Here is a 15,160-nt window from a genome sequence, read left to right as displayed (position 1 = left end):
AAGGACGTTTGGCCCTTATCTCACACCTTTTGAAATTTCATTAGGGGCTCAGTATCAATCACTAAACTATAAGTTAGTTTTGTAGGTTATTAGTTGTGGTCTTAAGTCATCATTAATGGTTCTGCTTTATTTAAGATGAAAATAAAAGGCCAAGCACAGTGACTCATGCCTGCAATCCAACACTTTGGGAGAGGCCAAGGCAGGAAGATTGCTTGAGCCCAGGAGTTTGAGAGCATCCTGGACAACTTAGTGAGACCCCATCTCCATAAAAATAAAAGGGCAGAGTGCAGTCACTCACACCTATAATCCCAACACTTTGGGAGGCCAAGTGCTGGGATCGTTTGAGCCTAAATGTTCAAGACCTGCCTGGGCAACATAGACCCCCATCTCTACAAAAAATTAAAAACTAGCTGGGGTAGTCCCAGCTACTCAGGAGGCTGAGGTGGAGGGATCACTTGAGCCGGGAAGGTCTAGACTGCAGTGAGCTGTGGTCATGCCACTGCTCTCTAACCTGGGCAATAGAACAAGAGCGTGTCTAAAAAAAGAAAATTATTTCAAAAACAAGACTGAGTACAGGGTAAATGTTTTAAATTTTTCAAAGGGGATCATTTTATGTATTAGAAACATTTTGTTGGGGTGGGCATGGTGGCTCATGCCCAAAATCCCAGCACTTTGGAAGGCCGAGGTGGGTGGATCACCTGAGGTCAGGAGTTCAAGATCAGCCTGGCCAACATGGTGAAATCACCCCATCTCTGCTAAAAATACAAAAAAGTTTTTTGTTTGTTTATCGCATTGTTGCTCAAAAATAATACCAAGTTTCTATAACTGATCTTATTTACTTAAGCATCTACTATTTGTGTTCATCCAGGAATCATTTCTCATTTCACTTCAGAGAGCTTGTTTACTTACAGGAAAATAATTTCACTGACCCAGCAGCAGAATGGTTTTCACACAGCCACTTCTTATTACGGGTTTAGTATCACAAACCTGAACATCTGAAGTGCTCCAACAAACTTTTTGAGTGCCATTGTAATACTCAAAAGACATTCTCCTTGGAGCATTTCAGATTTTTGGATAAGTATAATGTAAATATTTAAAAATCTGAGACATTCTGGTCCCAAGCATTCCACTCGTACTGACTTTGGTCCATACTTGCCTTCTTGCCTCCCTCAGGAGCATTGTCCCACATCGGTAGTTGGGACCGAGGATACAGCTTCTGACTACTGAGGAGACTACAGTTAATGTGCTTGTTTTGGGGATGAAACATAGAGCCTTGGCTTCCCTTAATCCATTCTCATTCCTGCTCTTAGGATACAAAGAAAGCATGTGAAAATTAGCCAGAAAGATACATATTATTCTATTCAGGAGTAGACTAATGAGTAATAGAAAAGTCTGATTAAATTGTTTTATACAATAAGGTTTTTTAAAATCTACATAATATGAAATCCAGAAGTAGTGGGTGGTACCACGGTAGGCCACTGGCTCTGCTTCTTGGTCCCCTCCATAAAACCAGCAGTCATATGTCTGTCTTGGCTCAAGCAGCGGCAGTTATTTCTGAGTTTGCTCTGGGCCATCCTGCCCTCTTTCAGGGCGGGGGGAGAGGGAGGATAGTGGATGTTGAGTGTGCCCCAGCAGGTTTGCCACACACTCTGAACTCAATATGGTGGCCATATCTGGGGAAGGGGCTGGGCCTGGGAGTGGCCATTGAGGTTCTATTTTGTTCAAACAAGACTGGGAAGCAAATAAGACAAACTGGTCATGACTGTAGCTTCTAAGTAGTCAGGTGGGAATTTAAGTTGTTACTTCTTGTGGTTTTCTGGATTTTAAAAAAATATTTAAGAAAAAAATTTTTTAACACATTACTTTAAAAAGAGAGGACATTAGAGTAGAATCAGAGACAGACTGGTCCTCCACAATAGCTCTTCTACTTAAAAGTTCTGTGGATGTAGGCAGATACCTCTGCTCTGCATTTGAGTTTTATTTACAAAATGTGAATTGTGGCTCCGTTTTTATTTTTTCTATTACCTAGGTGTTTTGTTTTGTTTTGAGATGGAGTCTCACACTCTGTTGCCCACCCTGGAGTGCAGTGGTGCCATCTCGGCTCACTGCAACCTCCGCCTCCCAGGTTCAAGCAATTCTCCTGCCTCAATTTCCCAAGTAGCTGGGATTATAGGCACCTGCCACCACACCTGGCTAATTTTTGTATTTTTAGTAGAGACAGGGTTTCACCATGCTGGCCAGGCTGGTCTCAAACTCCCAACCTCAGGTGACCTGCCCACCTGGGCCTCCCAAAGTGCTGGGATTACAGGTGTGAGCCACTGCGCCCAGCTTACCTAGGTTTTTTAAAAGGAGGAAAATAAGAGGTGAAAAGTTTTTTAAGTTATAAAATATTTAATAAGCTTAAGTATTATTTATTCCATTTACATTCATAATTTTAGAAACTTTTTGTTAAAATTTCCCAGAGTAATAGACTTAAACTTGGATTTTCTTCAGTTTCACGGTTTTTTTCTCTGAATCACTCAGCCATTTACTCCTCACTTTATTGATTTGAAATATGTCTTTGGTAATTACACTTCACTAATTTTGTGGCATATTTGAGATGACAGCTATACCCAGGAAATTCATGATAATCTTACATAGTCACGTGAATCTTCTACTTTTTGTCTCCTTTTAGGTGAATGGTGATATTCCCCCTCGGTTAAAAAAGAGTGCTCATGAAATCATCCTCGACTTCATCAGATCCAGACCTCCTTTAAATCCAGTATGTAATTTGACATAGTCCTCTAGATTGGAGATACCATAATGAATTATTGTATTCTAGGGTGTCATCTCTAGAGCTCAGTTTTCCTCTGACCTTTTTACTCTATAAAGATGAAGCCCAGCTATAAATTATATTCTTTTTATTTTTGAGACAGAGTCTCACTGTGTCACCCAGGCTGGAGTAACCCCTGGGACTCAAGTGATCTTCCCACCTCAGCCTCCCAAGTAGCTGGAACCACAGATGTGTACCACTATGCCCAGGCTAACTTTTAAATTTTTGTAGAGACAGGGTTTCGCCATGTTGCCCACGCTGTTCTCAAACTCCTGGCCTCAAGCAATCCTCCCACCTCGGCCTCCTGAAGTGTTGGGATTACAGACATGAGCCACCACAGCTGGACTTGTAAATTACATTCTTAAGTCACTGAAAAATCTTAAAATTACTTAATACAAGGCTGTCTTAGGATGTTTTTACTCAAAATAACCTGGGTCGTGGTGCAAAATCTGGCCACATAACTCCTAGATATCAGCTAAACATAATACCAGATAGTCCCAGAGTGGATTGCCCTTCCAGTTTACTAAGGATGCAGCTACCCCTCCATGATTAAATTGTCATATTGACATGTTTTATAATAAATCCACCCTGCTGAACATCCACTTCTATGTTAATTATCATGTTCCTCTGTTAACAGAGTTCTTTGCAGCAACCATAGACTCAGAATATTCTAATCTGTTTGAACATTAGTTTGTGTTTCTTCTGTTCTTTGTTTCTTCTTTTTTACCTGGCTTAATCGCCAGTGCTCACAAAAGTCTCTCAAATCAATGTACATAAAGTAACTAGAAAGCATTTCTCAGTTTATATATAACTAAAGCATAATTAATGATCACATTTATAAATCTTTTCTAAAGAAGGCAAGAGGGCCACCTAGGAAATGATTTTACGACAGGAGGTCATGGTAGAATAGAAGGAACATGGACCATGTGAACCTGGCCTTGCATACCGGCTCCATAATTTAGCAGCCATATGTCTATAAGGGAGTTAATCAGCCTCCCAGAGCCTTTATTTCCTCAATTATAGAATGGAGATAATAATAATCTAAGAAGATTATGGTGAGTTACTAAAAAATGTTACTTTAAAAGTTACTAAAATGGTAAAGTGGGGTGTTCACACCTGTAATCCCAGCACTTTGGGAGGCCAAGATGGGAGGATTGCTTGAACCCAGGAATTCAGAACCAGCCTGGGCAACATAGAGACCCTGTCTCTACAAAGAAATGAAAGGAAAAAAGAAAATTAGCAGGGTGCAGTGGCACACACCTGTTGTCCTGGCTACTCAGGAGGCTGAGGTGGAAGGATCACTTGAGCCTAGCAGGTCAAGACCACAGTAAGCCATGATCGTGCCACTGCACTCCAGCCTGAATGACAGAGTAAAACCCTGTCCCAAAAACAAAACACACACACACACACACACACACACACACACACACAAAACAGCAATAGTGATAGTAATATTGCAGTAGTAATATTGCAATTGATTGCCTATCACACTAGGATATAGGGAACATAATTATAACTGCTTAAAATTAGTTGAGCAAGCCAGGCACAGTGGCATGCGCCTGGAATCCCAAACACTTGGGAGGCTCTGGCAGAAGGACCTCTTGAGCTTAGAAGTTCAGAGGTGTAGGCCAGGCACAGTGGCTCATCCTGTTATCCCAGCACTTTGAGAAGCCGAGGAGGGTGGATCACTTGAGGTCTGGAATTTGAGACCAGCTTGACCAATATGGCAAAACCCTGTCTCTACTAAAAATACAAAAATTATCCAGATGTGGTGGCATGTGCCTGCAATCCCAGCTATTCAGGAGGCTGAGGCATAAGAATCGTTTGAACCCAGGAGGCAGCAGTTGCATTGAGCTGAAATTGCACTACTGCACTCCAGCCTGGGCAACAGAGCGAGACACCTTCTATAAGCAATAAAAGAAAATTTGAGCATGTATAACCAAATCACTCTGACATCTAATAATCTCCCTATTGCTTTAGGAATCTTAATATTTAATGACTTGAAAATACTCTTTTATTAAGCAGTGTTTCAATCAATGAAATGTAATTTATACTATACTATATGACTGGACTTCAGTAAAAATTACTTAATTACTCAAGTCTCTAGCCATTTTGCTTATTTTCAAGGCCTCAGCCAGAAAACTGAAACCAACCCCACCACGGCCACGGAGCCTCCATGAAAGAATATTAGAAGAAATTAAAGCAGAAAGAAAGCTGCGGCCTGTCTCACCAGAGGAGATTAGACGTAGCAGATTAGGTGAGTTCACTGCATCCTGTACTCAGTCTAGAGTCATCCCCTGGGAAGGGATCTTTATACGCCCAGCCCCATGAAAGTAAAGATGGTCCATGGAATTCTCATTCCTTGTTCATTTCTCTGTATCTCACTTGTTCTCACTCACTTTCTCACATGCATACCCTCTTACACTTCTTGAAATTTATAGGATGGGAAATCCTTCCCTCATCTAATATTGAACTATATGAGAACATCATGCCGTAATTGAAAGAGCTCTGCCAGTCTCTAGGCTGATGTTTTAGGAAAGCCTTTACCTCTCTGAGCATCATTTTCTTCATTGGCAGAAGGGGGATTAAAATTCCTCTTAACCTACATTATGACTTTTATGTAAGAATTGTATTATGATAAAAATACTTTATAAATTGTACATACAAAGATAATGTATTATATTTTAGAAATATAAATAATATATAGTTTTACCTTATGTTTCTTTATTATGGGTTTTAAAATACGGTATTATGTCATGAAAGCATGTTATTACCTGATATCACTTATTTTTAAACTTCCTTTATAGTCATTCTTTTTTTGTGTGTGTGTATACTATAAGCACATACTGATTTTGATATATAGAAAGGCCATATTATGTTTGTCAACATTTTTGTTTATATGACTGTCTTTCAGTTTGTAATACTAAAAATGTCCAAAGAATCCAGAGAAAATTAGGAAAACAGTCTATAGTGATGCCTTAACAGGAAAAGATCTGGTTCTGTGACCCACACTCTGCTGGTTTTCTCCTCTGATCTCTTTTTCTGTATCTTTCAGACTTTTGGACTTTCAGGTTTCTATACTAGGTTCTATTCTCCCTGAGCAACCATACCTTCTTTAGTGGTTTTTGTTTCTGGCTACCTTCCAGCTCATAGCCTACAGGACAGATCTCTAAAAATTCAGACCCATACATCCAGATGTCTGCTAGATAGAGCCTTCTCATATCCTTCAAGCAAGATAAACCCAACATGCCCACAAGTGAACTTACCCTGTCTCTCCCCAAACCATCTCATTTTGTTTTCCCGATGTAGAAACCTTAACATAATCTTTGACTCTTACCTAATGGCCAACCCCTGTTGATTTTACTTCTTCTGGATCTTTTTAATCTTCCACTCTTCTCAGCCTAGCAGCCACTATCCTAGCCGAGGCCGTCATCTGTCACAGCAGCCCTGACTCTCTTCTGCTTCCAGTCTTGAACTCTTCTACCACTCTATATTGATTTTCCTTTTTTAATCCTAGTCCTTCTGTTGTGTTACTTTCGTGATGACAGGGCCCATGTCTGTCTTGTTCCTTGTTGTGTTCCTAGTACAGCTCTGGGTTGTACAGAGTACTCTCATGTGTTGGGAAAATTAAATGTACTTTCTGGTGACAAAGCTTCAGAGTAGATCACTTGAGCCCAGAAGATTGAGGCTATAGTGAGCTGTAATTGCACCACTGCACTCTAGCCTGGGTGACAGAGCAAGATTCCATGGAAAGAAAGAAAGAGAGAGAGAGAGAAGATCAGTTGACTGTATATGTGCGGGTTCATTTCTGGACTCTTTGTTCTGTTCCACTGTTGTTTGCCTGTACCATGATGTTTTGATTGTTGTAACTTTATATAAGATCGGAAAGTGTTTAAGATCAGAAAATGTGATGTCTCCAGCTTTGTTACTCTTTCTCAAGATTAATTGGCTATTCCTTGTCTTTTGTGGTTCCATAGGAATTTTAGGATTATCTTTTCTATTTCTGTAAAAAATACCATTAGGATTTTCATGGGGATTCTGTTGAATCTGTATATAGCTTTGGGTAGTATTCACGTGTTAGCAGTAAGTCTTTAAATTCATGAACATTATTCTTCCATTTATTTCTGTCTTATAGTTTTTATATTTAAATCTTTTACCTCCTTAATTAAATTTATTCCTAGATATTTTATTCTTTTTGGTGCTGTTGTCAATGGGATTGTTTTTCTCATATTTTTTTCAGATAGTTTGTTGTTAGTGTATTGAAAAAATTTTTATGGAGTTTTCTATCTATAAGATCATGTCATCTGCAGACGGGGACACTTTTATTACTTTCTTTCCGATTGGATACCTTTTATTTCTTTTTTTGCCTAATTGCTCTAGCTGGAACTCCCAGTACTATGTTGAATATAGAAGTGGTCATCCTTGCCTTGTTCCTGATCTTAGAGGAAAAGCTTTCAGTTTTTCTCTGTTGAGTATGATGTTAACTGTCAGCTTTCCATATGTGGCCTTTATTATGTTGAGTTAATTTTCTTCCTTTCCTAGTTTGTTAAGTGTTTTTATTATGAAAAGGTGTTGAATTTTGTTACATGCTTTCTCTGCATTTGAGATGATCATGTGAGTTTTATTCTTCATTCTGTTACTGTGGTGTATCATGTTAACTGACTTTCATATGTTAAGCTGTCTTTGCATCCCAGGGATAAATCCCACTTGGTCATGATGTATGATCCTTTTATTATGCTGATGGATTCAGTTTGCTAGTATTTTGTTGTAAATTTTGAATCTGTATTCATTAAGGATTTTAGCCTGTAGTTTTGGGGTTTTTGGCCTCATAAAACAAAATTAGAAGTGTTCTTTCATCTTCATTGTTTTGAAAGAGCTTGAGAGGGATTGGCATTAATTCTTCTTTCAATATTTGGTAGAATTCACCAGTGAATCCATCTGGTCCTGGGCGTTTCTTTGTTAGGGAGCTTTTTTATTAGTGATTCAATCTCTCATAGCAAGCCTTTGTCACATTCTTTAGTTTCACTTTTTTCTTTTCTATGTTTAGAAGAACGATTTATTAGAGTGAGAGAGATAGAGAGAGAACAGCTCCCATACTATTGTGGGAGGGGAACCCAGAGCGGGGAATCCCTCTTTTTTGTCTTTTTCTTTTTTGAAACAGAGTCTCACTTTGTAGCCTAGGCTGGAGTGCAGTGGTGCGATCTTGGCTCACTGGAACCTCCACCTCCCGGGTCCCAGTTCAAGCAATTCTCCTGCCTCAGCCTCCTGAGTAGCTGGGATTACAGGCACATGCCACCATGCCCAGCTAATTTTTAGTAGCGACAGGGTTTCACCATGTTGGCCAGGCTGGTCTCGAACTCCTGACCTTGTGTTCCGCCCGCCTCAGCCTCCTAAAGTTCTGGGATTACAGGCATGAGCTACCGCACCCAGCCCAGTTTCACTTTTTAGAATTACATTTAATTGCTAACTAATGGAAGCTCTACTTTAGAATAATTAAATATCATGTTTTTATGTTAAGTATGTCTTTAAGGCCTTGACAGTTGGTATTTCACAATAACCAGAATTGAGCTGTTATAGAAAGTGATTGTTCTGTAAGAGTCTTAATTCCAGAATTCTGAGTTCAAAGTGCTATTAAACCCTAATTGGATAGTGAAGGATTTTGGTCATTTTTTTCTACAGAACTGTGTTAGTTCTTACTATACAGTTTTGATTTGGGAAGTTCAGTTATGATAATGTTGGCAGAATTAACTTGAAGAAGATTTCCCCTAAATATTTTTTATCACTTTTCCCCTATGTATAATTGTAAGTAGGAGCTCACTGCAGCAATGGCAAAAATGTCTGAATGTTTAAAGAAGAAAATGTTACCCATAATTACAGCAGTCAGAGGCATCCACTGTGTATCTACTTGTACATTACAAAATGACAATGAAAACTGTGTATATACAGTATTATTTTCTCTGCATCTAATGTTGTATGTGGCATGACCATCTTCCCTATGTCATTAAATGTGACACCAAATACGATTTACAAGGATGTGATCTCCCAACAGATAGCTAAATTGGGTTTTATTTACCTATTTTCCTGATTCACAAGTTTTTTCCATTTTTTCCTAGTAAGTCTGAAATTTTGTACATCAGTCTTTGTTCATGTCTCTGATTATTTTCTTTCTTCTAAATATCTTAATTGACATGATCCTCAATTTTTATCGTCTTTTTGGTATAGAGATTGGAAAACACATAAATGTCATCTCCCAAAAAATAATTGCATCCCCTTCTTACACAGTAGTCAGCTTTATTTCAAAAGATATATTCATGTGCTAGAGAAGAAAAGAGCAGAATAAAAAGATATTAGAGAAGATGGAAGAGTGCTGTGAGAATATGTAATATTTTATTTGCTATACATAATTATGAAAATCTACAGTAGGTAATATAGGAGTTTAGAGGTACAGTTTTTTGAATGGTGAGTGGAAGATTATTTTTTTTCTTTATTTAAAAAAATTTTTTTCCAAGATAAGTTTAAGGAAGATTATTCTTATCAACACAAAATCCCTAACCAATTTTCTATGAGATAATTAAAACGCAGTAAAATGCCCATTTAAAACATAATCCTAACTTATACATTAGGATGAAAATACTTAAAATATTATTTCCCAGTCCTCTAGCAGTAAGTTTGATTGTTAAATAATAGTTGCTTTATTTGTCACATCTAACATGCATATCACCTTTATTGACGTGTGTATCTAAAAACATCTACATATGATTCTGACATCTTGCTAAGGTGTGTTTGGGATGTAATTCAGTGCTTTCCCTTCATGTCATTTAAAAAAAATATATTGAGCTGTTTGGTTGTAAATAAAAATTGTTCCTTTTAAACCAGCTCCTAAAATATATACTGAGAGACATATTTACTTTCCATTAAAATGGGATATCAGAAGTCTAGAGGCTGTCTCCCTGGAAAACAGCAGCTGGTGAGATACTGTGCCTGATATGCCTGTGCTTCCAAAGCCACTATTGGTCTGCAGTGTGTTCCTCTCCCACCATAAAGGCCCTCCCTCCGCACTGGGCATAACCCCCACCAGGACCTCAGGCGTCCAGAAATCAAAAGTCAGGAAGGCAAGGTTGTCTTTGGTGACAAAGTTTCACCAAGGGGCCAACTTCGTGAAATGGGGTGACAAAAAAATTACAAGGAGAAATCATTAACATCTCAAATTATCCTGCCCTCTTTATATGAGGAGGATTTAGAAGACTGGAAGAAAAGATATGACTAAAGATATTCAGTGAGGCATTGCTTTGGTTTCAGCAGTTTTGGAGAATCTGGGAAGTGCTGGTGGATTTAGTTTTTGGAATAGAAAACGAAGATTATGTTTTGTTGGAGAGGAAGGGAAGAGTGGCCAATGAATATCTAAAGTCCTGTGCTTCAGTGCCTGATGTGGCGGTTTCTGAACAATCCTAGGAATGCTGAACCTGGGTCACAGGAAAGATGTTCTCTCTTTGATGCGTTATTCTCAAGGTACTGGTAAGAGCTTTGGACTGCAGTGAAAATAGATAATTCTCACTGTCATGAATACCTAAAATCATCACATTTCTGCAGTAACCTTTTTAACAGCTTTTTTGAGCTTTATGGCATTTACATACCATAAAATTCACTGATTTAAAGTATACAATTAAGTGGTTGTTATTATGTGCAATAAATTTTAAAAGCAGGGTGCTTCAACAGAAAATAAATAATAATTTTATTTTTAAGAAAGGATAATTACAGTGGTCTTCTTTTATCTGAGAGGGAGATACATTCTAAGACCCCGAATGGATGCTTCAAACCATGGATAGTACCAAACTCCATATATATGTTTTTTCCTTTACATGCATACCTATGAAAAAGTTTATAAATTAGGCTCAGTAAGAGATTCATAACAACTAATAATAAAATAGAAAAATTATAACAATATTCAGGAAACATGCAATTTAAAACTTATGAATTGACTGGGCATGGTGGCTCATGCCTGTAATCCCAACACTTTGGGAGGCCAAGGCATGTAGATCAAAAGTAGCCCGGCGTGTGGCAGGTGCCTATAATCCCAGCTACTCAGGAGGCTGAGGCATGAGAATTGCTTGAACCCAGGAGGCAGAGGTTGCAGTGAGCTGAGATTACCCCACTGCCCTCCAGCCTTGGCAACAGAGCAAGACCCCATCTCAAAATAAATAAACAAATCTTATGAATTGTTTATTTCTGGGATTTTTCATTTAATATTTTTGGACCATGGATAACTGAAACCATGGAAAGTGAAACCATGATAAGGAAGGACTACTATGTTCAATTTTTACTGTGTGTCAAGTACTATTCTAAGCACCTTTTTTACATGAAGTTATTTAATCTTTATAACAATCCCATAAGATAGGATTATTCTCATTTTACAGATGAAGTAACTAAAGAAGAGAAGTTAAGTAACTTGCTTGGGGTCACACTGCCAGTAAGTGGCAGAGCTGAGGTTCAAACTTGGGCAGTCTGGCCTGTCCTTCAACTACTAGGTTATACGACCTACAATAAGTAGTTTATTGATGGATAATGGTGATGCTGCTGAACTAGCTGAACTGAAAATTTTTATAAATAGTTTCGCCTTTATTCCAAGGGCCAGATTTTCATCCTGACATAAAGTATTGAAAGATAAATTTACTCTGAAATTTAAACTGTAGGTTCCCTAAAATCATATTTTAAAACATGGCTTAAAAAAATCTGTTTTATATTTAAGTCAAAAATCCTATCCTGTGATTCTTTAAAATGTTTGTATCTCTATCATGCTTTCATTTTTAACTTGTTTTTTAAAAAGTTACTTTTTCCTTTTACTGTTCCTCCATCTTAAGTCTTAGTGATATAATTGAAACTAAGACTGTTGCATGATTTTAATGTATTTCAGACTTTCATTCACTAGCTTCCGCTTTAGAGTCTGACATGTGCCACTAAGGGTCTTCATTAACTCGTCTCCCTTTTTTGTCTTCCCTGTATATTCCTAAAAGCTGAATTATTTTCTTTTTATTGTTTGTTTTCTTTTTTTCAGCAATGCGGCCACTTAGCATGTCTTACAGTTTTGACTTGTCAGGTAAAAAAAAACAAAAACGCTTTCACACCTGACGTGGGTTTTGTGGTTTCTGTGAAATACATTTCATTCATCTGCTTGTTCAAACATGTTAAAAAAGAAAATGGAAAGGCTTCCTCTAAGCTCTGGTCAGTAAAGTAAAACCATTCTGCTTATTTGAAAACAATATACGTTAAAAAGATATAAGACTACAATAAACCTATTTTCTTCAAGGAATGATGGAAGAACCATCAAACCACACTCATGGTTCTAGAAGATGGTGCCCATCTTATGGCAGCTGTCACTCCCCAGGCTCTTCTAGAGCAATGAGGTTAAAGCCCACAGCAGAACCTTTGCCCTAAGAGAATAGAAAAAGCTTTATAGGAACGAAATTCTGACAAACCTACTTCCTGTTCTCTAAAGCATTCAGTTATGTAAGTAACTGAACTTAAAATGGTTATCTACTTCAAATGACTACGGCACCTCAGTTGATGGGCAAGAGCAGTCTTTTGTATCTTTGTGTTCAGTGGATAGAGCCTAGTCATGAATGACTTTGAATGCTGATTAAGATTATAAAAATACAAGAGCATTGTAATAGCTTTGGTTGTAATATATAATTATGTGCCTCAGGTTTGTAGTACAAGTTTAGACCCTTCTGTTAAACAGACAGCAATCAATAGTGAAATGACTAAATTTGATCTATAAAATTAATCCCCCCCCCCTTTTTTTTTTCTTTTTTCTTTTTTTTGAGACAGAGTCTCGCTCTGTCAACCAGGCTGGAGAGCAGTGGCGCCATCTCAGCTCACTGCAACCTCTGCCTCCCAAGTTCAAGCAATTCTCCTGCCTCAGCCTCCCAAATAGCTGGGACTACAGGCATGTGCCCCCACGCCCCACTAATTTTTGTATTTTTTAGTAGAGACAGGGTTTCACCAAGTTGACCAGGATGGTCTTGATCTCTTGACCTTGTGATCCACCCACCTCGGCCTCCCAAAGTTCTGGGATTACAAGCATGAGCCACTTCGCCCGGCCAAATTAACCCTCTTTTAAAGTCAAAACTTTAAATATATATGAGTGAATTTTCTTTATTTATTTTAGAAAATAAAGACCGTTTCACCATGTTGCCCAAGCTGATCTTGAACTCATGGGCTTAAGCAATCCACCAATCTTGGCCACCCAAAGTGCTAGGAATACACACCACCTCACCCAGCCAGGTGAATTTTCAAAGCCAGCTTAATCCCAATAAAATATTTTGTAATTTAGAGTTTTTAATTTTAGAAGCTACTGTTTTAAATATAAAATGAGATGAGATGTTGGCACAAGCGTTTTCTTTTAAATGCCATGGAGTGCCTCTTAAGATGCAAAGAATTGTTGGCATACCTTACATACAAATTCATATTTAAAGAGTTCTGTTATACTCTGTATATGAATGTTTGCTGAGTATCTTCAGCTACAAAACTAGTGTCCAGCTGTTTTTAAATCTTCTGCTTATTTGTGTAGGTCTCAGACATGACTACAGTATTTTACAATCATTTACTTACTATTTTGACTGACCACTAGAGAGCTTTTTCTATTTTCTTTATTCATTTGGCAATTTTAATTTTTTCAGCCATTTTCAAAGTGACCTTGTAAAAAATTTGGTCTGGAAAATAAATTCAGAAGTGTATGTCACTACTAAAGTTGGCAGTATACATTATAAATACTCTATCTCTTTTGAATATCTACAAAAGATGCCCTCATTAGTTGGACTGTAATAAGGAAGGGAGTGGTTAGCTGCCTACACACATTGACCATTGGCTAATCTAAATTCGGCACACACTGCTGATCTTGACAGTATGCATGGTCACACACCTCATATATGGGTGTGCTGTGTGTTCTTGCAGTCTACAGAATCAGAAGAAAGCTCTTGGTACTTAAATTCCTTGATGTAAAATGGTAGCAGAGAATTTTTATCTGGTTTCATTGCTTATTGTTTGCTATAATTTATTTCATGTCTTCATGTACTTTGTGACTTCCTAATGCTTCATTCTTGATTTCTTGTGCTGCTTTTATGTTTTTCATTGTTGCATTTTAATTTTTAATTAAAATTTCCCAAATTATAAATAAAAAGATTGATTTGTTCTCCTAACTTAAATTCAAAAATTGGAGTGCATTTTCTGACTTGGAAAATGAACAAACTAGTGAAACATTGTAAACATATAGTGTAGATAATAAGTCTGAACTTAAGTGTAGAACATGACATAATGAAGTATATTCTGCTGTTTATATTTTAGAAAATATTTCTAAAGTATATTTTAGAAATATAATTCTTAGTGAAAATCTTAATCTATTCAGCATCATTTATGGTAAGTATAACTTATTTTTCCTATACAGATACTAAGTATATAATGTATATTGCAGTCACATTTCCTTCCACTAAATAAGGCAGCAGACACATATATTTAATATCATGGGTATGCATTTTAGGTTCTAAGCCTAAGTTATGTGACTTCTAAAGCTTTATCTAAATATTTCACCTCTTAAAATATTTTGCTTACATATAAATATCACCAGATTTTTTAAGAAATGCCATCTTATGTACAAGAAATACAAAGCCTATCCAAGTGTTTTGCTTTTCTCTTTTGATACATTGAAATAAAAATGATAACTTACTCATTTAAACAGAAAACTATAAGTAATCAAACTTCTTAAAAATATGTTTGTTGGGCCAGGCGCGGTGGCTCACGCCTGTAATCCCAGCACTTTGGGAGGCCGAGGCGGGTGAATCACGAGGTCAAGAGATCGAGACCATCCTGGTCAACATGGTGAAACCCCGTCTCTACTAAAAATACAAAAAATCAGCTGGGCATGGTGGCGTGTGCCTGTAATCCCAGCTACTCAGGAGGCTGAGGCAGGAGAATTGCCTGAACCCAGGAGGCGGAGGTTGCGGTGAGCCGAGACCGCGCCATTGCACTCCAGCCTGGGGAAAAAAAAGGAAACCCCCTCTCAAAAAAAAAAAAAAAAAAAAAAAAATATGTTTGTTGGATGTAGTGGCTCACGCCTGTAATCCCAGCACTTTGGAAGGCTCAGGTGGGTGGTTTGCTTAAGCCCAGTAATTTCAAATAGGACCAGCTTGGGCAACATGGCAAAACCTTGTCTACACACACACACACACACACTCTCACTCACTCTCTCTCTCTCTCTCTCTAAAAAATTAGCTGGGCATGGTGGCACATGCCTGTAGTCCCAGCTACTTGAGAGGCTGAGGTGGGAGTGTTGCCTGAGCCTGAGAGGTCAAGGCT

The 15,160-nt window shown here is 37.9% G+C and overlaps 1 protein-coding gene across 4 annotated transcripts in view; it reads left to right on the top strand.

Moving 5' to 3' along the window:
- SPIRE1 (spire type actin nucleation factor 1) overlaps positions 1-15,160 on the top strand; it is a 206,589-nt gene that overhangs the window by 151,868 nt on the left and 39,561 nt on the right. For 2 of the 4 annotated variants that reach the window (XM_032293431.1, XM_032293429.1), the window contains exons 7-9: positions 2,675-2,761; positions 4,940-5,069; positions 11,865-11,906. In XM_032293431.1, coding sequence (XP_032149322.1) covers positions 2,675-2,761; positions 4,940-5,069; positions 11,865-11,906 — 259 coding nt within the window. The remainder of the gene's footprint in view (positions 1-2,674; positions 2,762-4,939; positions 5,070-11,864; positions 11,907-15,160) is intronic. The other 2 variants (XM_032293432.1, XM_032293430.1) reach the window with 1 other exon arrangement.

This window comes from Sapajus apella, unplaced genomic scaffold (assembly GCF_009761245.1).
Source record: "Sapajus apella isolate SASKATOON/1434 unplaced genomic scaffold, GSC_monkey_1.0 scaffold29, whole genome shotgun sequence".
NCBI classification, from domain to species: domain Eukaryota; kingdom Metazoa; phylum Chordata; class Mammalia; order Primates; family Cebidae; genus Sapajus; species Sapajus apella.
This window is presented reverse-complemented; position numbering and strand designations above follow the sequence as displayed.